Consider the following 24,360-nt stretch of genomic DNA (forward strand, 5'->3'; position numbering starts at 1 on the left):
ACCTGGACTGTTACTATATCCAGTCTGTATTATTATTTTTAAACAGTGTTAAGCAGAGCTTACTCTCTTTTTAAAAATTAGAACAAATTTTTTCTGTAAGTATCTTTCCAAAATTCTACAAAAAGACTATGAAACAAAGGTGTATTATTAAAAATAATTCACTACATGTTTCACCGTTGAATATTTATTAAAAAAAAAAAACAACAAAAAACAAAAAACAAAACATACTGAATAATCAAACATAATAAGGTAATTTGTATCACAATTAAATCTGCTCTTTGGTTCTCAGATACTCTTGCTTTATGTGATCCATGCTCATGATCATCATACAAGGTGGACAACATTAAACTATTTAAAAAGTTTATCCTTTTCTGAATGTCTCTAGGTACATTTCTAGAAAATAATTTTATTGAATATTCCAAGTTTGTTGGTAGAGCAAAAGTGCCTTATTATTTTTAAGTCCATTTAATCATGAATCAATGGTAGATAGTAACGCTAGATCTAATTTCCCCCAAGCCCTTTCTCCCTTTTTTGCATGGTCATTGCAGAGTGAATACTGTAAATGTATTTAGGCACTTACATGCCTTTGGCTGCCTTTGATTAAACTTACTCCAAGAATAAACTCAGTCCATCTGTAGGCTTTGCTATTCATTCTGTTTTTCTTATTTCAAATGACATGAATGTACGTTACTGTGAAGTCACTGCCAAGATGGTTCTTTGCCGTGCACTTGTACATGCCAGAATCTGACGGCCGGGGATCCTGGATGACCAGTGTCCCTGGGGGATGAAGCAGTTTGCTCCTGGATGCTTGGCCTTGGTTACCTGTAGAGAGTATCGAGTGGTCAGGTAATTCCCACATAATTTCTGGTTTTGGTATTCCCAGTGCCATGCAGGTGAGTTGAACTGCTGCACCAGGCATCGTATGTACGGTCTGTGGTGGTCTGTTTGTAATCCTGGGGGGATAGGCTACAATAATGACAGGAACAGTTAGAGATGACTCTCCAGCGTTATTATGGGCCTTACACACGTAATTCCCTCTGTCGTGAATGGAAGCTTCTCGTATAACTAGAGTGCCATTTTCCAGCAGAATGTATTTCCTATTGATCTGAGGTCGGTCCAGCACAAAGCCACCTGGCAGGGTCCACGCTGTGTTTGGTTTGGGACTCCCGTCAGACAGGCAGTGGAGCGATAACGATTCCCCACTGATGCCCTTCACTGGCCCCTTGGGGTGCACCAGAATACTGGGCTTCTGGCCGATCTCCAAGATGATCAGCCTTTCAATGTAGCCAACTTTATTCTTAGCTGCACAGCGATACTTCCCTGCTTTGTCTCTGTTAGGATTGTAGATGGTAAGAGTGCCATTGCTTCCTGTAAGAAACTGGGAAGTCTTGATCCCCTTGGAAAACCACGTGCCGTTAGGCAACATCCAGCTTATTTCAGGTGGAGGGTTTCCATCCACAGAACAATTCAGTGTGGTAGCTTTTCCAGGTTTTGCTATTATTTTTTCATTGAATGGATTTTTAAACATTGGTCGCCTTAGCATTTCCAGTACCTCCAGCCGCACCACCAACATGCTCTCTCCCCAGTCATTACGCGCCACACAGATAAAATCTGCTGTGTCAGAAGGTCTCAGGTTCCGAATTTCAAGTGTTCCATTTTTGTATACTACAATCCTACTCCCATAATATGGAGCTGTTAGGAAAATGTTATCAGGCATAATCCACATAATCTGAGGGGGAGGTGTCCCTTCTGCCCTACAGTCGATTTGTTTCTTTGAATGCCTCACTGCTGTCACTTTAATAATTGTTTTGTTTGTGTATAAACCATTTATGATAGGCGGTTTAGCCTCAACATCCAGTTTGAACAATTTTGTATCATCCCCTCCAGCATTACGGGCAACGCACATATACTCCCCAGCATCCAGCAGTTTGACTTGACTCACTGACAGGGAACCATTAGCGTGCAGGAAGTATCTGTCTGTCGAGGAGGAGATCATGTCACTGGAAGGCAGCAACCAGAATACTTTTGGCTTGGGTTCTCCAACAACTTCACAGTCCAATAATGCCGTGTCTCCAGCTTTCACTTTTATGTATGTCTTGTAACTGTGCTTTATCTGAGCAGCTGTCGTTACGACAGTGATGTGTATTTTCATTTCATCTCTTCCCAGCGTGTTTTGGGCATAGCAGGTATAATCTCCCTCTTCTGTTATGCCGACTTTGTTGAGATACAGAGTCCCATTGTCAAAGAGGACGTATCTGCGAGACCTGTGTCCGCTGTCATCTGCCAGCATCACGTTATTGATCACAGTCCCATCTGGCAAACTCCAGGATATTTCTGGTGCAGGTGACCCAGAGGCCTTGCAGTCCACTTTGAAATCTTTTCCATATGGTACCAGTTTCTTGAAATACTGTTTCTGGTCAATCTTGGCAGGTTTCATTGTGATGCTGACTTTCATCAGTATCAGATCATCTCCAATTTTGTTTCTTGCAACACACAAATAGTCACCTGCATCCTTTTCAGTAACTGCCTCAATAGCCAAGGATCCATTGGGGTACACATGGATTCGACTTCCCATTCTGTTATGGGGAAAGAGGAAAAGAATTACAGAACAAAATATTGAAGGTAAATACCGAGCATTGGAAGTCTGAAAATGAATTTAGTTCACAATGTATTGTTTCAGTGACATAACTGCCCCTTACATAAGCATTGGAGAAAACAGTGTTTGAATTTTTCAAAGAGATGGGCAACAAAAAGACTCCTACCTGTGCCACTGGTCTACAACTGCCTTGGAAGGTAACCTCCAGATTATCCTGGGCTTTGGCTCCCCGGTCGCTGTGCAGTTCAGAAGCAATTTATCCCCAAAATTCAATCGCGTCATCTCTTGAGAGGCAGCAGCTATTTTGGGAAGTGTATCTCTCTGTTCCACCAGCAGGCTTACCACCCTCCTCTCTGAGCCAGTCGAGCTTGTAGCTATGCACTCGTAGTTCCCGCTGTCGGAAGGGGCGAGGTTGCTGAGGTGGAGGGTGCCGTTGGGGAACAGGAACAGCTTGGCATTTACGAACTGCAGAGGTTTCACCACTGTTCCATCAAAGAGAACCCAGTGGACACTGGGATGAGGATTTCCTTCCACGGTGCAAGGGAATTTCAGGCTTTCCCCCACCGTTCCTGCAATCTGTTGTCGCTTTTCCTCCAAAATAACAGGAGGTGCCGCAATGACCTGCAGCTTCACAACCAGCATGTCAGTGCCTGCTGGATTTTTGGCCACGCATGTGTAGAGGCCCCTGTCATAAACAGTGACTTCCTCGATGATTAGAGTGCCATCTGGTTGCACGTGAACTCTTTCATTTTCCTTAGAAGAGCTGGAGATGTACGTTTTGTTGGCCAGGACCCACGAGACCGTGGGAGGAGGCCTGCCCTCAGCTTGGCACTTCATTGCCACGGCCTTCCCGGAGTGTGCGGTGAGGAGCCGCGGCCTGCTGCCGGCGATGCGGGGCGGGTAGGCCACCACCGACAGCGTGACCAGGAGCCGCGCCGTGCCGAGCGGGCTGCCCGCCGAGCACAGGTACTGCCCGCGGTCCTGCAGGCCTGCCCGCGCGATGGACAGCGTGCCGTTGGCAAACACCGTCCATCTGCTGCCATCCGGGCTCTCTGCAGCAGGGGGCCCTGCAGAAGTGGGGGGAAACAGCACAGCACATCAGGCCCTCCCTGCTCTGCTGCTTTTGTACTCCGCGCCTGAATACGCTTTCCTTATCCTGGTCTGCTTTGCCCAAATAACCAAGATGATAGTGGTAAGAAAGAGAGAAATAATAATTTGCTTATAAAATAGAAATTACTGCTTTTTGCAGTAGAAAAGCTTTAAAGTTAAGACAAAACCTAGTTCCTCAGTAGAGACAAGGCTTGAATGAGGTAGATAAGGCTTTGCACACCCAAAAAATATTTTAGCATGGTTGTAACTTGGCTTTGCATGTTCAAAAATACTTTGCTATTGTGGTAACTGGATCTGATGGTTTGTTACCATAGACAGTTTTTTCTTTTCATTTGTCTCATCATTCTGAAATAACAGGCAATAAGTGCAGAACTAGCATTAAATATAGGTTATATATGTATGTTTAAAATTCACATAAGCAACTGTTTTCATAATTGGTATTAAACAATGTAACATTTTTCTGACTATTTCCAAGTTCGTATTATCACTTCACAGTGCTCCTAGATGAAGCAATATTTAACTCTGTCCTACAAACCATCTGCCAAGTTACAAGATAAGAGCAGGAGGTAAATTCCAGAGAGGTCTGTGAAGCTTACCTGTTGATATCTTGGTCCACTGTATTGTTGGCTGGGGGTTACCGACGGCTTCACAAGGAATAAAAGCATCTGAATTAGCTAGCACAGTAAAAGCAGCTAATTTTCCTCCAATTATTCTGGGCTTTGCAAAATGATTTCTGCTTAAAGGGTGGAAGGATATAGGGCTCCTGGTGGTAGTTTCTTGATCTTGTCTCTTGTCAGACCTGCCTTTGGCAGGATTGTTCTTGTCCCTACCCCACGGAGGAGCACACGGAGTAGCAGTCTGGGATGGCTCTGGAACAGTCAGGGTGCTGCCAGCTAATATTTTGCCTCTCTCTGTGCCTTCAGTACGTGGCTTCTGCCTGAATCCGATCCCCCCACTTGGAGGTGAGGAGGCTTCTGCCGTAGGTGCGGGTGTCCTGGCTGCTGCTGGGGCTGGCAGCGGGGTGGGATGCTGAGCGCGGGGGGCAGCGGTGCCCGTGGCTGCAGGAGCTCCGGCACTTGGCTCACTTCTTCCTGGGAACGTGGGCTGTGCAACGTGGTTTTCTCGGGTAACTTTCTTCTCCATCTCACCTGCCGTTGTGGTGGCTTTGATTTGCTGTGCGGGTTTTGATCCAGCACCAACTGGAGTGGGTTGTGTGCTTGTGGCACTGAACGGCTTTGAAAGCAGTGGTGTGGTTTGGGTTGTTGTGGTGGGGGTCTGAGGAATAAGCCCACTGGGTGGTAACGTAACAGACTGGATGTTCATCCGTGTGCTTGGGGTCGCTGATGTCTGCTTAGCTGCTGTAGGCATGTGCTGAGCTGTATCTGATGCAGCAAGGCTCCATGGCACTGGCATTTCTGTCACTAAGACCGCTCTTGCACTCTCAGGGAGAGGTTGTGCAGGTGTAAGACCTGCAGGCGTGGCTGCTGATTTGACTGTTGTCACGGCAGGTATGGCTGTATTCCCAGGAGGAAGTGCTGTAGTGCTATGGCCTGTGGTCAAGCTTCGTGAAGTAGATGTTTTAGGGGGCCTTTTCCTCCTCTGACCTCTCTTTCTTCCCACTCTGAATGTTTTACTTTTGGTGATTTTGGTGTCAGTTTGAGGAGTAACAATACGTATAGCTGTTGGCTTCAAACTTGCTACATCCTGTTCTTCAGTTGTGCTAGCTGCAGGAGTAGGGTGAGAATGCAGCTCTGCAGTGGGGAGATGTTCTCCTGACTTACCATTGTCATAATGAACGGACTTGTTTAAAGACAGGAAACCACTACTGGGATCCCCACCCACTGAAATGGGTGTAAAGGGCAAAGGAGAAATTTTGGATGTAGGTAATGCTGCTGTAGTCTTAGGAAGCAATACTGATACCTCTGTTGATGGAAACACATCCGTCTGGTGTTCTGGTAGCTTTTTCAGTACTTCCTTCTGAGTGTCATTTCCAAAGAGATGTTCCCCAGTAATTTTTCCTCCTTGGGAATTTTTTGATGAGGCTCTAGACTTAGTGTTGGGTGAGAGTGATTCAAGGGTAGGAGGTATCTTAGTGCTTACTGTGTGTGCAATTTCTGCAGTAACATGAGCTGTGTAGGTTGCTGTTGGTGGTCTGGTGCTAAAAGGCTGGACTCTGTAAGTACTTGTCTGAAATGGTGCACTGGTCTCTGATTTCTGTTGGGGGGTATCCTGGGTGCTTTTTGTAAAGAAAGGCATCACCGCAGAAGTAGTTCTTTGCCTTGCAGCATGTTCGCTGTTCGCTGCTGTGGGGAGTGCTGTGTTTTGAACAGCTCCTGCTGGGTGCTCTAATGACATATTCATGGTGGAGGGGGAGGGCAGAGGTGCTTCTGGGCTAACTAGGTTGATGGAGCTGCTTAAATTATTTAAGGTAGGTAAATCTGATGTATATTTTGAAGTCAAGAGGACACCTGGAGCTGTGTTTCCTCTGACAGAGTCTTGCTTCCCAAAATGGTACCTGTGCTCTTTCATATTTGGAATACGCCCTGGCCTGACAATTTTTCTCCTACCAGAAATTTTTCTCCTTCTTCCATATTGCTGCTGAGGTGCATGAGTTGTAACATCCTGAATAATTTGAATTTTCTGATGAGTAATGGTGTTTGAGCCCAGTGGCAGCTTAGTAATTACTGGTTTCTGGGTGCTATGAAGGTAAACGTGACCGGTTTCAGGATTTGGTTCACTGACTGTTGCTGCAGATATCTGATGATCCGTTTTGGTGGAAATCTTATTAGTAGACTCTGTAAAAACATGTAGCTTGCCCACCGTATTTTCAGAAGTTACAGGTTTACTGGTGTCTGTAACATCTGCCCTGGGTGTTGAAGACACAGGATTTAATTGCGGGCTGGGACTTTCTCCAGGAGATACCAGTCTTTGCTGAGTTGATTGTTTTATAACATTTGCTGATATTTGACTTAAAGCAGGTCTTTCCCATGAGTTTGAATTTGTAATTGTAGGGTTTAGATATGTTTGTGGCTGCCTGCTGTCAGACGAGACAGACTGTGAAGAAGGAGAGGGTAGCGGAGCTACAGCCTCTGCAGCCAGGAGGGAGGCTGAGCCAGCAGGACTGTTACTGGTGGGCATGCTGCGCCCTGCAGGTACCACACTCGGTGTTGCTTTCCCCAGAGGAGATGCAGTGGCACTCTCTGTTACTGGTATCATGAATTCTTGTTCTGGAGATGAGAGATCACCAGATGTTTCCTCCTCATCCACAGGTGCTTTTGATTGCTGACGACCTTGAATAGCTGGTTTTATTTCAACTTCTTGCTTTTCTACAAGAGTCGAGTTCCTCTTTGTTTTTTCCAGAAAGGCTGCCCAGCGCTGCGGGTCAACCCTCCTGGCTGAGGAAACAAACTGTCTCCTCTGCCCCCGAAACCTCCTGCCCATTTTGTCCCTGTAGTGACGGTAGGATGGTTTCCCGTAACTGTGCCTTTTATAGGCACTCTGCGTGACCTGGTTCCTGGATGCTGGGGCAGCAGATTCCTCATTAGCTATCAAGGGAGCCAGAGGAGCTGAAGGATTTGTATGCCTTCTAGCAGAGGCCAGCATTGCGTTTCCAGAGCCATCACTCTCTTCCCATTCTCCCACAGCTACCTGCATTTTCTGTGGAGTGTTTTTGTCCTTTCTAACTAGCACTTGGAGAACCAAAAGATCAACACCGTACTGATTGGCTGCAACACATCTGAAATAGCCACTGTCTTGCTCTGTTACCCCTTGTATTCTCAAGGTACCATTGTCAAAAATGTGTTTGTTTCTGACAGAATGATGAAGAATCACACGCTCAGGTAACACCCAGCTAATAGCAGCATCTGGAACAGCAGCAGATGTACAGGGAAGGTAGAGTGTGCTGCCAACAGATGTGGAAAGGTGGGCTCCATTTACACTGCTGTGTTCCACATAAGGATCGACCACAGTAATTCTAAATGTGAGAATATCTGCGTCGTTGTAATTCGTGCCTATGCAGTGATAAAGCCCAGTGTCAAAGGTGTCAGCTGTTCGTAACGTAAATGTTCCAGTTTTAACTACTATAATTCTGCCATCCTCACTGATATAAGGGGCTCTCACTTTGCTCCCATCAGCTAATATCCACTCTATTGCAGGAGCTGGATCTCCAATTGCTTGGCAATCTAGTTCTACGGTCCCCCCAACTAAAACAGTGTGCTGTGTTTGTGTTTTATTGTCCCTGGAGATGATTGTCCAGTTATTTCTCACTTTTTTTTGGTCAGGACTGGGCAAAATAATCTGGGCATCAGTGAAGTACTGGATGTGCAACGTGTTAAGTGTGGTTGCTGTCCTGTCTAGCTGCAGTGCTACTTTGCTTTGCATTAACCAAGGTGGTTCGGCTCTCAGTTCTGCCTCTACATTGGTGTGAAGTTCATCTTTTTCAGAGTAGATTTGTTTATAGTGGTAAGCAGTAAAAGGCATTTTAGTTGCTAGGGCATTCCTTTCTAGTTTTAGGGGGAAATTACTGTACAGGGCCAGTATGCTCCATAGCTGCTGGATATGCTCATAAGCAATATCGCACACCAGAAATGCTGTGAATGATGTTTTCAGTATTGTGTTGTTGCCATCTTTGTCAAATGACAGTGGAGACGTTTCTTTAGGTTTCTGAATGTTACAAACCAAGTTGCCACGACTTCCTGCTTGGTCAGTCATGTTCAAAACCATGGATCCTATAGGAGCCATGAAGTCCTTGGTAGACACAGAACTGAAATCCCCATCGTCTGGCACTGTGAGGTTTCTAAATTTCAGGGAGTGATGTATGACTGGCTTAGTGCAGGTTAAAGATGCAGAAGGAACAGTGACAAAGTTTCTTCCTTTATAATTCTGGGGGCTAGCACAAACTGGGCATTGCTGAGCGCCAGAACTTCTGTCTTTTTTGCACTTTATGACATCTGAAGGGAAAAAAAAAAAAACAGTAAGCTTTTGTGATACAGTTTTTAGCATTAAGACACACACAGTTACCAACAAGTTGTTCTCTTGAGTGAAATACAAACAAAGTTCATCCTACAGTAGCCACTAGCCTGTGAGTTTTCCCTAGGGAAGCTGCCTGGTGACTGTTCCTGCCGCCCAGTAAGGGGCCGTTCAGTGGCATTGGTGTTGGGAGCGCTCTGCTGGGGCACGCGGCCACCGCCTCCTGCTGAGGCTGGAGCAGTTCGGGGTAACACTACGCTACCACCTGCAGCTTCTCAGGGCAGAAACAAAAAGCCCTCAAGTCCTGTTTCTCATTTCTTTTTTTGAAGAATCACGTACAATGTGTCCTTCGTTCCTGTGAGTTAGGTAAAATTTAGCTTCCTTATTCCCTGTGGATTTTCCTAGCACACAGAAGCTTCAGAGTGGCCAAGGAAAACATTTTGTTATGAAAAGCTGTACCTGGGAACAGATTAGGGCCACTAGATTCATTTAATTCAGGAAACTGGAGGGCATTAATCTGTTTATCCTGATTACATACACCTACAAAAATCCTGTTAACCATCACTCCTGGAAATAATAGAGAGAAGAGCTTAGAAGAATATATTATACATAGATATATATAATATATATATATATATACATATATATATTTCCTGCAGATGCATGGCACTATTTTAGGAGTAAAAAAAAAAAAAGGAAAAAAGATAGAAAATAACATTTTAAGTAGAGGGGAAAAAAATAAGAAATTATAAAAGTGCAAAAGAAAATATCAGGTTCATGTCAGTGTGCTATAATGGTCTACTATACATAATCAGTTAGTGGCAGGCTATGAAGGAGTGACAAGTTTCCTGTAGCTTCTTATGCTTCACATCTGGTACTTTAGTTTTGAATTTGCAGTGATTTTCATGTGGTGTGGTACAGCTGCTAACACATCCAACACACTTTTAAAAGATCAGTATGTAGATGGTATGAACAAGCCAGTAATTTACATGAAACAAATAAAAAGTAATCAGATGTAGTTGCATTTCCAGTCTTCCTTGGAAGAATATTTAAATAAAGTATAATTGTATTCAAAAGAAAATTCATAATGGGGTTAAAAAGCATAGACAAAGCCTTCAGCTCACCTGGCCTCTGTCTCGACCATTCTGCAAACCACTGTAGACTGCAATCACAGGACCATGGGTTTCCGTGGAGGTAAATACTCTCTAGCTCAGACATGTAGGAAAACATTTCTTGTGGTAGTGAAGTCAACGCATTTTCAGACAAATATATGTGCTTTATGGAGGATATTTTAAATATTTGTACATAGTTCAAGGTGACAAAAGTATCTGGATGAAGCTGCTTAATTAAGTTTCCTTCCAAATGGACCAACCTTAGCGATGTTAGTCCGTAGAAAATGTTGGGATTTACAATTTCAATTTTATTGTGGTCCATATGCAACCGTACCAAGCTCTTCAGACCATAAAAAACATCTTGCTGAAGTACACTGACCTTGTTATAACTCATTTTTAATACCTGTTGATGAAAAAGTGACAAGTGTATATTATTAACCCATGTTATATTGCTGTAACACTCCTCCTATATAACTTGCTATAAACTCCTAACAAATTTTCATTGATGGTTACTCTGTGAAGTGAAAATACTTCAATGGGTCAGTAATGCAAGTGACCGGGAAAAAAAAACAAACAGTGGGAGAAGTTATTTTTAAATGCAATGTTAGCTGCAAAGGACAACAAGGATACTTTCTTGTTCCAACCATCCATCAGGGCCATTTCTGCAGTCACATTCACAAAATGTAGAGATTAAAAACAAAATAAATCAATGCTTAATTACTCACCCAAAAAGTCCCAGTTAAAGCACAATAGAACTACCAGGTTGTTCCTAGTTTCAGGATTTGTGTCATGTGAGATGTGTACTTGCCAAACCTAAACTCTGAGGTGCCATTTTGTTGCTGACAGGTTCAAGTTCAGTAACTATGAGATGAACAAATCTGGCATATTGCTCAGGTGTTAAATATGGTACCTAGGACACCCTTTTCATTATTACTTTTACTGTTAGAATTATTCTGTTACAGTAAGGAATTCTGTATTTTGAAAATTAGTGAAGAAAAAAACTACAAAATCCAAATAATGTGCAAGTTTATTTGCCAAATATAACTCCACTAAAACTATATTTCAGTTAAAGAACAAAACAGGCATCAAATAATACATTTTAAAAATCTACATGCATATATAATTATAAAACCAAGGAACTGTAGTTCTTTTTAAAACACTAAAATGTTTATATGTAATATATTCAGTTTCAATTCTGTAGGAGTCTTTTTTTGATGAAAGATGGAAAGGGACAGGACTACATTGTACTGAAAGGAAAGGGATATCTGAATGGAAAACTATCATAAAAAAAAAAAAAAGCAAAATAATAAAAAAAAAACACAATTAACTATGACAATAACTGTGACAAATTAACTAAAAACAAGTTTACTACCACAATACAGTACTTGGAGCTTTATAATCTTTATCATGTGAAAGTCTCAGTTGTGGTTGCCAGTTAAGATACTGTTGACAGATGTCTACCAACATCTTCATTACACTTTTTATACCATAACTGAACGCCCACCTGGGAATGAAATACATTTCCCAGTAGAATATTGGGTATTGCAGGCCCTTATCTTTCATATGGGTACAATTAGAAACAGAAAAGTAAGAGGCAAGAGACCGCTGGTCAGCCTCCACAAATTAGTCATTACTGTCAGATTGTTTAAAGGCCATAATGAAAACTGAGATTAGGTCATCCCCAACATTTATTTCTTACCTGTAATGAATGCAAATCAGTGAACGCCTTGTTGGGTATTGCATTGATCTCATTGCTGTGCAGCATCAGTAACTCCAGTTTCTCCAGGCCAGCAAAATCTGTTTCAGTCAGTTTAAGCAAGCTGTTGTAACTGTAATAAACATTTCATCCCAGACCTGGGTTTAGTCAGACAGCTAAACTTCACAAATTTTAAAACAAATCAAACAAAAACAAAAGAACAACACTTTGGATATGTATAAAGGTAGGGAGTACTTCTGATGGTGAAGATTAAATTTTAAATCATACCTTCACATTAGCACAAAATTTGGTAACTTGTCCATTGCAGCTTCCTTAAGATTGTATTCAAAGTGGGTAGGGTAAATAACTGCAAAAATATGCAGACAAAAATGATGGTTTTGGGCTTTAGTGTAAAAGGGTTTTCATGGAATGGTAGAATTTTGCAATACATTGATGCCTCTTTTAAATGAGGGCTTTCCCAACACTGCCGTACCACAGAGAAGATGATGCACAACAGACAGCTTTCTTTGGGGTCAGAGACCCGCATACAACTACGGGGCCTGGGCCGTGCCCTTCCTCTGCCAGCACCTGAGGAGCGATGGCTGAGCCCTGACCATGGTGCAGGTGGGGTCTGCTGAGGGTCTCGCAGCCCTGCCTTTGTCCTCCTGTCAGGAGAGGTGGCTGGACCGTGCTGTCTGCTCTTCTCTGTTGTACATCTTGAGATCCATTTCCACTCCACAGGTCTTCAACGGTGCATGCTACCTGTTCATGTAGACACAGCCTCTGCCTCCCCTGATCTCAAGGAGCATACACACAGCCTGGATAATCGAGGCTGAATTTAAACAGGAAGCCAAAAGTGAAACACTGAGAGCTCTTCAAATGAGAGCTCTACCGTCAGAGGAGGTTTGACCATAGGTCACATCTAAACCTAGCCAGCGTGAGTACTCAGAGTGTTGATGCTCCAGTATCCTGGAACTGGTGTTGTGCAAGCCTTCCAAATACAGAGCACCTGCTCGTGGTGCCTTTGACATCATGATTACTGCCATGCTTACATGACCCAATGAGAGGAATCTTCTCATGCTGCAGCCACACCTCCTACGTCCAATGGTAACAAGTGAGTGAGGTTAATTCCTCAGCCAGACAGAAGGCCTGTCCATGGCAGCAATTAACGTATTTCAAATATATGTCCCACACCTCAGGTGACCCATAGCCTAGAGGAATTGGTCCTTAGTCTTCACATACAGCACTTTGGGAAAACTTTGGCAAACTCAAAGGAGGGAAAAGGCAGACAGGAGTCAGGAGCTGAGATCGCGTTATATTGCCTCGCAGCAGAGGAGGGGGAAGACTTCCAAGTAAAGTTCTTTTGTACTTTTTGCATACACATACGGACAATTCAAAGGTTATGTGTATCAAAAGTGATACCAGGGTCAGTCAAACATTGCTGATTGGTTTTCTCATTTGATTGTATGACAGGATACCTGCAGGAAACTGCATTGACAGGCCAATTGTACCTGGTTTCTTTTGACCACTTAACATACAGAACCATTTTGGAGGCTGAAATATTCAGACAGGCAATAGTTCCATAAACTGGATGGATAAAAACACAGCAAATAAGATTATGTGACATTCTGAAATCACATCAGAAGTCTCTGAAGATTTTAACACACATACTGCATTTCCAGTCCCCTCTGAGCTCTGAGCTATCTTTTTTTCCAGGAAGAATTAGCTCAATTTCAAGCTCTTTCAGAGTTCCATACTAAAAAATGCAAGATATTCAGGTAATATAAAATGATTCACTTAAGTTCAAAGCTTTTTAATGTTCTTGCATCCCCCAAGATTCCACCCACTGTTGGAAGTCTTCAACTTTGCTAGCTCTCATTGCGACCACTTCTGATTAATGCAAAACATCCGCCTAAGATTTATTCCTTGCCTTGATTAATTTTTAGCCCTAAATCTGAAAACTCTTTGTAATTACATGCAAAGTGGTGCAAGGTAACTGGTCAGAATATTTGAAATCTTGGCATTAGACGTACCCCAGGTTGATGCGCTCCACGTTTGGAGGGATGCGTGGTGGGACGGCTGTGAAGTAGCGGAAAGTGCAGTGCACCTCGGTGGGGACGTAGCAGGCGCAGAGCCTGGGACAGGCGGTGCTGCGGGGCAGGGCGGCCAGGCAGGCACCGAGGAGGACCTCCAGCCACCAGGGTCTGCGTCTGTGCATTGCTGTCATCCTGCAGGAGGACACTACAACGCCATCCTTCACAGCGACAGGGAGCCAGCGGATTCCTACAAGGAAACAAAACACAAGCATTTATGGATTTACGGTGCCATCTGTGCGGAGTCGCTCGGTTCTCAACTACGAGCAAAAGTCTGCAGCTTAAAGAAAAAAACACCCCACGGAACAGAGCCGCCGCTTTCGGGGTTCCCCTGGTTTTAGCTCTGCATACTGAAATGAAATATTTGTCGTTTCGAGGAGGCAGCCCCGCGAGCTGCTGCCTGCAGGTACGGCGGGGCCGCGGGGAGCCTGGGGCACTTGGCTGCCGCTGCACCGCCACTCCGGCTGTAAATCTGCTAGCAATTTGTCCTGGGGAAGGAACACGTCAGCTCCTTTCTTGCCAGTAATTATTCCAAACAAAATTAACCAATTTCAAAGCCCCGCGCGTGGAGCCGCCGGGCTGCGGGAGCGACCGGCCCCGCTCCGCTCCGCCCCGCGCCCCGGCACCGCCCGCGGCCCTGCCCGCCCGGGCCGGTACCGGGGCCGACACCGGGGCCGATCCCGGGGCCGATCCCGGGGCCGGTACCGGGGCCGTACCGGGAGGGGCCAGCCCAGCCCAGCCCAGCCCAGCCCAGCCGGCCGCCTGCCGGGGGGCGCCGCCGCGGGTGCCCGGCCCGGCCCGGCGCGGCGCGGAGCAGCTGCCGGTGCAGAGCCGGGTCCCGGCACCTCGTCTCCCCGTGCTCTGCTACCTGGGCTTGGCGGCAGCCACACGCCTGGCTGAAGCCGTGGCTCTGTCGCCTTAGGAAAGGTGAAGGCGCACTGTTCTCCACTCTGCTCTCGAGCTGCAAGACTTTGCGGTGGCAGTTTAATAAATTATCGTTGCCAGATGATTATATTTTTATGCAGTCAGCCTTAGATAAAAATAAACACAAACCCTCTCATCCAAAGGCAGTTGCTCATCCATCACCTCTTGCACTAAGGCAGCATTTAGGACCTGTGCGGTCACGCAGCTTTCAGATGGTCCTGAAGAAGGCGCGTGGCTTCTTACTGTCCTCCCAGCCTCCTACTCCACAGTGTTACCCACCAGCAACACCCTGCCTGCCAGCAAAATCCACTGATTTTTTTTCCCAGTACCTGAATTTATCCCAGTAAGGGCCAAATCCACTTGGCACTCTTTGCCCCTGATTCTTGTCAGTTATGTAGTTCCTCCGAGATCAATTGGTTGGAGGTGCAGCGCATTGCTGGTTATGTCAATACGGCTGCTGTTCTCTATGGTCTGGCCACAAAATGATTTCTGTCTTTGCAGAGCAAACAGCAGCTGGGTTTAGATACCCTGGGTGAGACACACAGATTATCCAACCCCCGCTCAGGATACGTCAGTTCTGTCTGCAGTATACATTTGTTCCTCTGTCTCTGTTCCAAATTAGCAAAGTATCAGCCTTGTCCCAGAAAACAAATCCCTTAGCAATGTCACATAAACCCCATGTTCTTTTGCAGAAGTACTCTTGTTTATCTGTCTGAAAAGTTATGCCTGAGAAATTATTGCTATTTGATATAGGTGCTAAACTTGCACCAAAAAACTTTGTACAAGGAATAGTTATATTAGTATGCAATAAAGTCACCACAGTGCAACTCTCTAGGTAAGTTTAGACAGGCAAACAGCCAGCTGCTGCTTTCTTACAGATAAATATTCAGACCTTTGCATCAGTTTATAAACAAATCTGACTAAACAATTTCTAACAGTGTCTTGCTACAGTTTTACATATATTGGACTGCCAGCTTAAAAGATAAGGCAAAGATTGTTTTCAAGGCATATCATGAAATAAGAAAAAAAACAATGTAATTCACGTAACATAAATGATGCTGGACGGCACTTTATGTGTGTAAGAAAGTCTGTAAGGAAGGTGACACATGGCTTCCAAATGACCCTTCAAACAAGATCGTCATTTATGACTTGAACTGAGTAAGAATTTTCAACCCAGATGTATTTACTGAGATTTTTCACTTTCCATAGAATTTATATTTTCTTGGAGACATGTTAATTTTACTAAATGTCCCAGTTTTCTGCGAGGAAAGCCAAAACATCTGAAGTCAGTATGAACCTACTTACATCTGCCTTTGTGCCACAGTGCCAAACAGGAGCTGTGGTGTGCGTACAGAAGGGCTTCTCTTTTCTTGTCAGCTTGGTTCTGGGGAAAAACAAAACAAAACAAAACAAAAAAGACAAAAAATCATTTAGAATGTTTTGGTAAAAAATATATGAATATCGCTGTTCTTGTAGAATCATGAACATAAATACATTAATTAAGTCCTTCACACATATCAGCAATACTTCTCTGAGAATTACATATTTAAAATAACATTTTTGGTTACTCAGATGGCTTGCCTCTTATTTCCATACTGTGCTATTTTGGTAGAACTTTACTTGAGGTACCTACGGCTGAGGTTCATTATCACTGCAGTGGTTGTCCTTGTGAAACACATGGGTGGTCTTAGTGCGATTCAGCATGGGAACTTTGTAAAGAAACACTAACCTACTTGTACTACCTGGCACGTTCAGTCTCAGGAAAACAACAAAGCCTCAATTGAGCACTGGCGTTAAATTATTTGCTAACATTTTTAGGTGCTACCTTAAGAGAAAGGAGAAAAGGGGAGATATCACACTGTCCCTGGTCCTTCCAAATTCTGTTCCTCTGAGAGATAAAAAGAGGCTTGCAGGGGTATCATTAGGCATATTTCTAAACCTTAACTTCAGTCTGAAGGGCAAAGCTGAATTGCTGTAATGAGTTATTTTGTTCTTCTAGATTGCTGAAGTCAAGACTTCTCAAGTGATGCACTCTGATTTTATTTAATTATTTATTTGGGGGTGGGGGGTGGTGAGAGGTAAAAATGATGTAAAAGACATTTTCAAATGATTTGTAGTAGTCTCCATAATCTGTGGTAAAAAAGGGACTAAAGTTTCTTCCGAGAACATTCTTCCAAAACACATGCTTGAAAAACTGCATTAGAATTAAATACATATACACACACATATAAAGTACACAATGTACCTTGTCAAAGCTTTAAGAAAAGCATATTCATCTAGGGATACACTATGTGTATTGTAATTAAAACCCAGTTCTTACTATGCTTCTGAGAAACACAGTATTAAATTACAAAAACTACAAAGTTCTCCCTCCATAAGGTTGCAGAAGAACATGTGGAATATTTTCCATTTTAATGCGGTTGTGATTTAATGGGCCTGACTTATGAAAGAATACAATGGTTCGAAAAACCCATGCTGATCTTTCTGTTTTGCTGGCAAATTCTGGAGTGTCTGATATTAAAAGATATTGCTTTAGATGGAAGTCATTATTCAGAAAAATCAAGGGAGCTTTTTGTTAAATGAAACTATATTTTGGCAAGAAAGGGTGGTTGAGTGTAGACTGAGTAGCTCTAAGAGGAAAGTAGAGTGAAGAAAGTATTTTGGAGATGGATTTTCATAGCAAATTATACATACCAAAAATGGGACCCAATTTCAGTTTGTTTTTTTTTTTTTTGCAGTTCATTTCCCAATATACACTTAGATGATATAACACATGCCTAAGGAAGGAGGCAAGGCAGTGTATCACTACAACTCTGGTCTGTGTGCTTCTGGAAGCACCGGTAGTTCACTGCGGTCAGATTACATTCATTAACTTTGTGTTGCACCGTTGCTGCCGTCGTGCTTTTAGCCATGACTGGCAGCAGCAGCCCTGTACGTATCAGCCTGGTGTACCTGGGGCAGCCCTGCACGTTAGGGCATCGGCAGCGCTGGCTGGGTGTGCAGCGAGGCACCCCTGGCACCAGGGGGGCTCCGGGCAGAGAGGGGTCCCGTTGGCAGGGTGGTTGGTACAGACCTACAGACATACCTGTGGCACAGCAAGGAAATAAGGCAGCTCTCCTGAACATTAGTTCGGTGTTATTAGTGTAAAATTCATAGTTCCAGATTTCAATTCTGAGATCTTTTTTTCCAGGCAAAAATACCATTCCAACCAAGCAGAAGTCTAGACTCTGGAACTAAACACACCTAGTTCATTATGTATTTCAGCATCACTTACAGCTCTGTATCCTTGAAGAAAGCCAGGCCTATGAAGTCAAATATACACAGGCTTTTCAATCCATCTTGTATTAGAGTTCATAATTTAGTGTTGTTATTTTGGTTTTTGACTTTTTGCTTACCTTTTAATGAGCATTTTCTTTTTCTTCTTCCTCAGGGAATAAGTGCAAATACGACTCAAACTTTAGAGAATGATGTCACAGAAGTCACAGAAAGCAAATGATATATGAAAGGAATGATTCCTCATGTGTTTGTTTTTGTTTTTGTTTTTTTTTGAAAATGAGAATGCTGTTACTCTTCAGGCAGCAACTCTGCATCTGCAGTGGGCAACCTTGCAAATAAGTCAGAATATGAGAATACTGCTATTCCTGGTGTGGCAGCAGCAGAAAGCAGCAGAGGGGAGCTTTACGCTGTCTATGCACATTAGGAGCTGTTGCCCAAGGTTTCTGTATCTTTTAGGTATATTACTGGTTTCTTTCAAGCTAATTGTGATAAATCACAAGGCTGAGATCTTGAAGGAAATTGTGAACAATCCCTTTATTTATAGTAGTTGAAAGACATTACATTAACAGGGCAGGTCGCGATTTTAAAGAACCCCCTAAGGATGTGTTCTGTGCATCAGCAGCAGCGTAACTTTTTGGTGAAATTCTAGTCTGAATAATGTACCTGGTTTTTGTTTGTTTGTTGTTTACTTTTTAATTTGTTCTTCCATTGCAGATCCCGGCCATTCCCCCCCACCCCCAAAGTTTACTGTTCCCTCGTGAGACTGCTCTGGCTGATTTTGCCGACCCCTACTCCTACTCCAGGTGTCTCAGCTCCTGCCATACAACATTCCCACTCTGCCTCATTCCATTCCTCACAGCACAAGGACATCCTTTCTCTCCACATCACACCAGTTCTCCTTAGAGGCTCTTTGCAAAATGTTTTCATGTTCTGTCTTTTTCTTCACAGCTTCTTGCCGGCCAAATTTTCCTAATACATTCCGTGCCAATTCTCTGTATGGTACCAGATCAAGTGTCTCGTTTTTCAGAACTGGATTGTCTTACTGTTTTCTTAAATAGGAGAGTGATACCAAGCAAAACAAAATATTAACATTTGTGATAAAGGAGAATGTCAGTTGCTTTAGGAATATGCTATTTTAAAATTCATGTTGAAAAAATAAAGCATATAGAAATGTAGAAGATCCAAATCTATCCAAGAATTGAATCCTGTGTGAAGTACTTCACAGGGCACAAAGCTGCCTACCATCTCATTTTTCCTTAATAATCAAGTAGGAGGATAGGAATCTGTTAAAAGTGATCAAATGATACATGGCCAGTGCTAGAGGAATCACTCAGCTCCAGTATTTGTATCAAAAACTATTTTCCCTTGAAAAAAATAAAGCTTCTACCATAACCTACATGTGGAAAAAAAAAGCAGATGTGACAAGGCAGTTGCATCTGCCAAAGTTTTTGAAGCCTGAAACAAACGTACAGTAAGAGAGCATCCGGTTCACGTCTGCAGCAGTAACTGCTGCATCTGGAAGGAAGCCCCTGCTGCTACCTGTTTCTCTGGGAGCAGATGCTGTATGTCCATGCTCCTCCATTCCTAACAAAATGAGTGCTGGGATGAGGCTGTAAGCAAAAAAATGCGTGGCACTTTCAGCAGCAACTTTCAGTGAGATCTTCTCAGCTTCCCTTAACCTAAATGTCAAACCTAAATGCTCCAAAGGACATCTTCAATATCAGAATCTTTTATGCACAATTAGGCATTCTGACCCATTCTGACAGACAGAGCCAGAACCAGACTGGTATTTTACATTTCACTGTGGTATTTCCAATGTACTCTTCAGAGCTGTAGATCTTAGCTTCAGAGGCTGAGCACCCAAGAACATAAATAAACTGTACTTTAAAGAGCATGCAGAAATTTCTAATTTAATATGTAATGTATTCATGTTCTTAGACATTAAGGGAAAGTTTACTTTGACTTATAAGGTACACTCTCTGCAAATCTTCAGGTCATCCTATCTGGTTTTCTAAAGCAAATATGGCAGTTTTTAGATGTGACCACAGCACCTCCAGGAGCAGTACCATAACTGGCACCTGATTAAAGCTTGTAGTATAAATCAGTTTCTTTAAGTAAGTTTTAAAGCGAGTCTTTTTCTGCAGACTGTGAAATGCAGGTTTCTAACAGAACAACTAACATAAGTATGATAAAGTTTTGTTAAGGGCTGACTCAGTGGGTTGTTGGACAGCCTTTAAAAGAATTGCACAACTCTCTGAGTGCCTCACTGGGAATTTTCAAAATAACACAGTTAGGTACACTTCTGTGGCTCAAGGCCATGGTTAGGCACTTTAGTTTTATTGTAATGAATTGGACAAGTTCCCAGTAAAGCATCCATTGATTCTTAAAATACAATTAGTGTTTTTAAATTGCTAGTGTATTTGTGCAAATATTAATATGGGGACTTTTAGCCATACCTGCTTTATGCAATGCAGTGCTGTATACAACGCTCCAAGAAACCAAACAATATGTCAGAGGAGTAGATCTACAGAAGATCATGTTTTTCTCATACATATAAGGAAACACATTCAGGCATACAGTTTGAACCTTGGTGTTTTAGCATTTAATGCTGACAAAGCTTAAATAAACATTTCTATTGATGCAGAGAGAACAAGGCAGCTAGTCTATGGGAAAACGGATTCCACTCTCATTTCCTACTGCCAAAATCTCATGACAATAATCCTGTTGGAGTTCAGCTGTACTTTGATTTAAATCAGTGGCCTTGTTAATTTTCGGAAGGGAAAGTCTGACTTCACAATGCACCTCGGATTTCCTGGTCCTGTTTCCACTCCTACACCTCTGTTACTGCCTAAAGAAATACAGATGATTTCAGTGAAACTACAGCAATGTAAAAATCTTACCAGGAGACAATAGGTCTCTTTCTATATACTGTTGAGTATGTTTAGCAACAGAGAGTGGCATCTAAAGTAAAACAAGCTGCTTTGCAGTTAACATCTACATTAAAAAGTTGGACCTTCTAAATATCATCTGTATTTTGACAGGTATTAATAGTTAGCATTTTACCAGAGGACACAACTTACAGGGACACAGATTTGTCAGGGTGATAACTAGAACCAGTCAAGGTGCAATGTTTTTGTTTTGATGAGGAACTCAATACCTTCTGGCACCTATGTTGATTCTTCCCAGCTGTTTGAAATGCTCTGAAATTCAATTAGCATAAAATTAGTGTAAAAAGCTAAGTGACTATCCGTGTAAACAACATATAATTTGATTATTTGTTGCCTCTGCTTTCCTTGATTTTCTGTATTCTCCATATATTGTATTCACATGTTTTATACTTCTTTTGCAGGTTATTTTTGCTACTGTTGCAAAGCCTCCAGTGGTGTCCAGATTTCTCTTGGTGATGCAGTGAAGGACTTGTGGAGACTGAGGTCCTTCTGACTGAGGTACCATAACATACAATGCAACTGCTCTGATTTTTAGTATATATGTATTTTTTGTACTCTCGCCAATAGTTGAAAAACAGTATAAGGTGTATTGCTGCTTGGTTAAACATTGCTGTCAGTTGCTAGTTCATGACCATCATTTTGTATCAGTAATAAAGACTTAAAATTTAAGGCAATAAGGCATTTTCAAGGATTCTTATCTTAGGGAAAGGCGGAGTTGTAGGTCAGGTACATTAATTTCTAAGTTTTCTCCATTTTTTTCAAGTAAGTTACTGTTAGAGGGGATGTGAAAGTAAATTAGCATTGTTCTTGGAACTTACAGGATGGAGAACAGTGTAAATATTTTGTAGGTTTTTTTTTTTTTCCTTTTCTGCTGGATAAGTAATGTTTTTCCCCCACATAAACAAAACAAAAAAAAAAGCAAATTTATAAGTGTAGATAGAACACGATTTAAGAACCAGGAGCAAAGTGTAACTCAGGAGTTACATTAAAGTTCTTGGAGTATTTGTTTCAGATATTGAATTAATTTTAAAATACAGAGATGAATTTGGTCAATGCTAACACATTGCAAACAAACATAAATTTTCACCAATAGCTAAACTCTTATGCCCCTTGTAGGATTCTATGAATCTCTAAGAAGGAAAACTATTCTCTTCTATAGGGTGTGGAGAATGCTGTGTGGAATTCAGCTGTCTCACCGCTCTGCACCTTGACCCTGCGTTTTCAAGTCATTTTAGTTCAGACAGGTCACAGCAGAGAAGCAGCTTTGTCTGCAATCTGCTTGTCACGAGCTTAGGCTTTCTTTTGTTCTTGTTCTCTACCCTCCTGACCTTTGAGCATCTCACATGTGAAACCAGAAAGTAATTAATCTTTTCTGATTGGGATAGGTTATTATTGATGTCTGCACTGGGTCTGAGCAGCCAAGGACACCCACTGACTATGGCTTTTGAACTTTAACCATATCAGTTAACGTGGGGCCTAATAAATTATCCACAGTATTGACAGGCACATTAAAAACTCCTGCTTAGTGCATTCAATACGGGCACACACATTGTAACTTACTTCATTAAGAAAGGTCTGTTTTCTTGCCTTTTGAAAAGTTGTAATATCTTTCTCTGTTACCTGGATGGTTATTGGAGATGGGCATAAAGAGGGATCACCTAACTTTTTTTTTTTTTTTTTAACTCTGTATGCCTTTGCAAAATCTGCTCTCCTCATTATTGGAACATATTCTCAAACTGGGTGACTAAACATGATTTATAATGAGATCGTCAATCTCCTTTCAGACCACCTTGCAAGCAGAGGTGTTAACCTGCAAATATATTCAAGCAGCAGATGAACTGAAATGCAGATATTGCTGTTAAAGTAATATTGCAGATGTAGACTGGATATTTTCAATGTTAATCTCAAAAATTAGTTAAAATATTTTAATTTCAAAAGTGAAATAGAAATCAGATCTAGGAGAGCCTTTGTGTTGCTTTCTGTAACTAATTGTAAAGATACCTAATCAGGCATGCCATCGCTTATTGATGTCCGTTATGAATTTACATGGATAGGATAAGTCAGCAAATTTTCTTCTTTTTTCTTTTTTTTTTTTTTTTTTATTATTAAAGATACTATGATGATAGAGCTTTTTAATTTTAATTCAAAGAAGCATTTTTATTGTCTTAGCTACTTTTTCTGGAAAAGAGTATTTCAGCATAAACAGTCTACCTGGACAAATACAAGATCAGATATAAAATCCTGTGAAACTTCAGGGGCCATCTCTGAATGACACTTCACAGAGAAAGAAAAATCTTGCAGTTTGTCCTGGGTCCCAGCATGGTAGTCCATTGTAGTAGATTGTTCAAAGGCAAAGGCACTAAAACAGAAACTGTGGCTTAGGCTGCTGTTGCCCACTCTGCTTTGCATTTAGCATTGCAAGTTTAAGTCATTGTCAGGGCAAGGTGAGAAACAGCCATCATAAAATATTTGTATGAACAGTAAGATATTCTTTTTATTCTGAAATTAAACTAAGAATCAGTAATAATCACAGCACCTTATGCTACTTTATAGGTTGACTATCACACACTCTTGCTAGTTCAGTATTTTCCTCCTTTTCTGTAAACTTATAGTTATTCATTTCTATAATCTGATATGGATGAAGAGTTCATATAAATGTGTGGATTTTCTTCTCCTTCTGTGCATTTCAGAGATGATGCTTTATTGAAATTGGTAAGGCTTCTACTGCTGAATGCTTCTGGGTTGGATCCTGGACGGTAGGAAAACTTGGTCCATGTGTTTTACAACAGTTTCAGTTCCTCAGGTTGGTTTCTGTGCTCATTTGTTAAACCAAAAGGCAATGTGGGATCGCCTGCCTCTCTTGGCTCAGAGACCAGTGCACTGGGAGAAAGAACGCATCAAAACCTGTCTGAGAGGTGCTGGACTTCATGTAGCTTGATGGGAACTGAGCAAGCCAGGAACGACAGGGATTCAAGTCTGGGTTTGCAGAGATAAGCCTTCTCAAGTTCTTTGCTTGAATAGATTCCTATTTTAAGCTCCTGCCAAAATAATCTCTGGTATTTCCATTGTCTTCTGTGCACTTCCAGGTGTACGTATATGCTTTAGGTTGGAACTGAAAGTCCTTTGAGTGCCCAGCATGATAGTTTAAAAAGTGTTACCTGTAAATGTGGTCACTGAATTGAGGGTACTTCACCACCAGGAGGCATTCAGCACCTACTGGGCAGTAGATACCAATTCCTGGAGATAGCAAAATAATCAATTCAAAAAATATGACTTCCACATTTTATTTATTATAATGGTTTGGGTAAGGCTGTACTTTCTTATGCTCTAAGGATAACACTAAATTAACTTATAAAATGTGATCACAGTTCCTGTAATGCAAAAATGTCATGACTACGTGCACAAACACATCCCTAAGTAGGTTCTCATTACTGACATAATGTATCAGTGGGAATTGGAATAGCAGTTGTTTAGTAGATGATGCCATCTTTAACTATGTGACAATTGCTAAGTGGAGTTTGCTGGTGTCTTAAGTAAGAATAAGTGAGTCCAAAGAGCAATATATTATTGCTTAAAAATATATAACCCTGTGTAACCTACAGGTATAGTGCAATAACTAAAGGAAGATATTCCGGCT

General features: G+C 42.1%; 1 protein-coding gene across 9 annotated transcripts; it reads right to left on the reverse strand.

Moving 5' to 3' along the window:
* Positions 1 to 142: 142 nt before the first annotated feature.
* Positions 143 to 14,981, reverse strand: IGSF10 (immunoglobulin superfamily member 10). Of its 9 annotated transcripts, none has more exons than XM_068691905.1 (7): positions 14,629 to 14,981; positions 13,516 to 13,765; positions 11,486 to 11,615; positions 9,799 to 10,189; positions 4,303 to 8,655; positions 2,763 to 3,663; positions 143 to 2,576 (listed from the first exon to the last, which is right to left on the reverse strand). In XM_068691905.1, exons 2-7 carry the CDS (start codon positions 13,707 to 13,709, stop codon positions 668 to 670), a joined length of 7,878 nt encoding a protein of 2,625 aa, XP_068548006.1. In that variant the 5' UTR covers positions 13,710 to 13,765; positions 14,629 to 14,981; the 3' UTR covers positions 143 to 667. The 9 variants fall into 9 exon arrangements, with proteins under 9 accessions (XP_068548006.1, XP_068548008.1, XP_068548005.1 ...); XM_068691907.1 differs by lacking the exon at positions 14,629 to 14,981 and adding an exon at positions 14,444 to 14,558; XM_068691904.1 differs by lacking the exon at positions 14,629 to 14,981 and adding an exon at positions 13,927 to 14,240.
* Positions 14,982 to 24,360: the final 9,379 nt, after the last annotated feature.

The sequence above is a fragment of the Anas acuta genome, chromosome 9 (assembly GCF_963932015.1).
Source record: "Anas acuta chromosome 9, bAnaAcu1.1, whole genome shotgun sequence".
In the NCBI taxonomy this organism is placed as follows: Eukaryota; Metazoa; Chordata; class Aves; order Anseriformes; family Anatidae; genus Anas; species Anas acuta.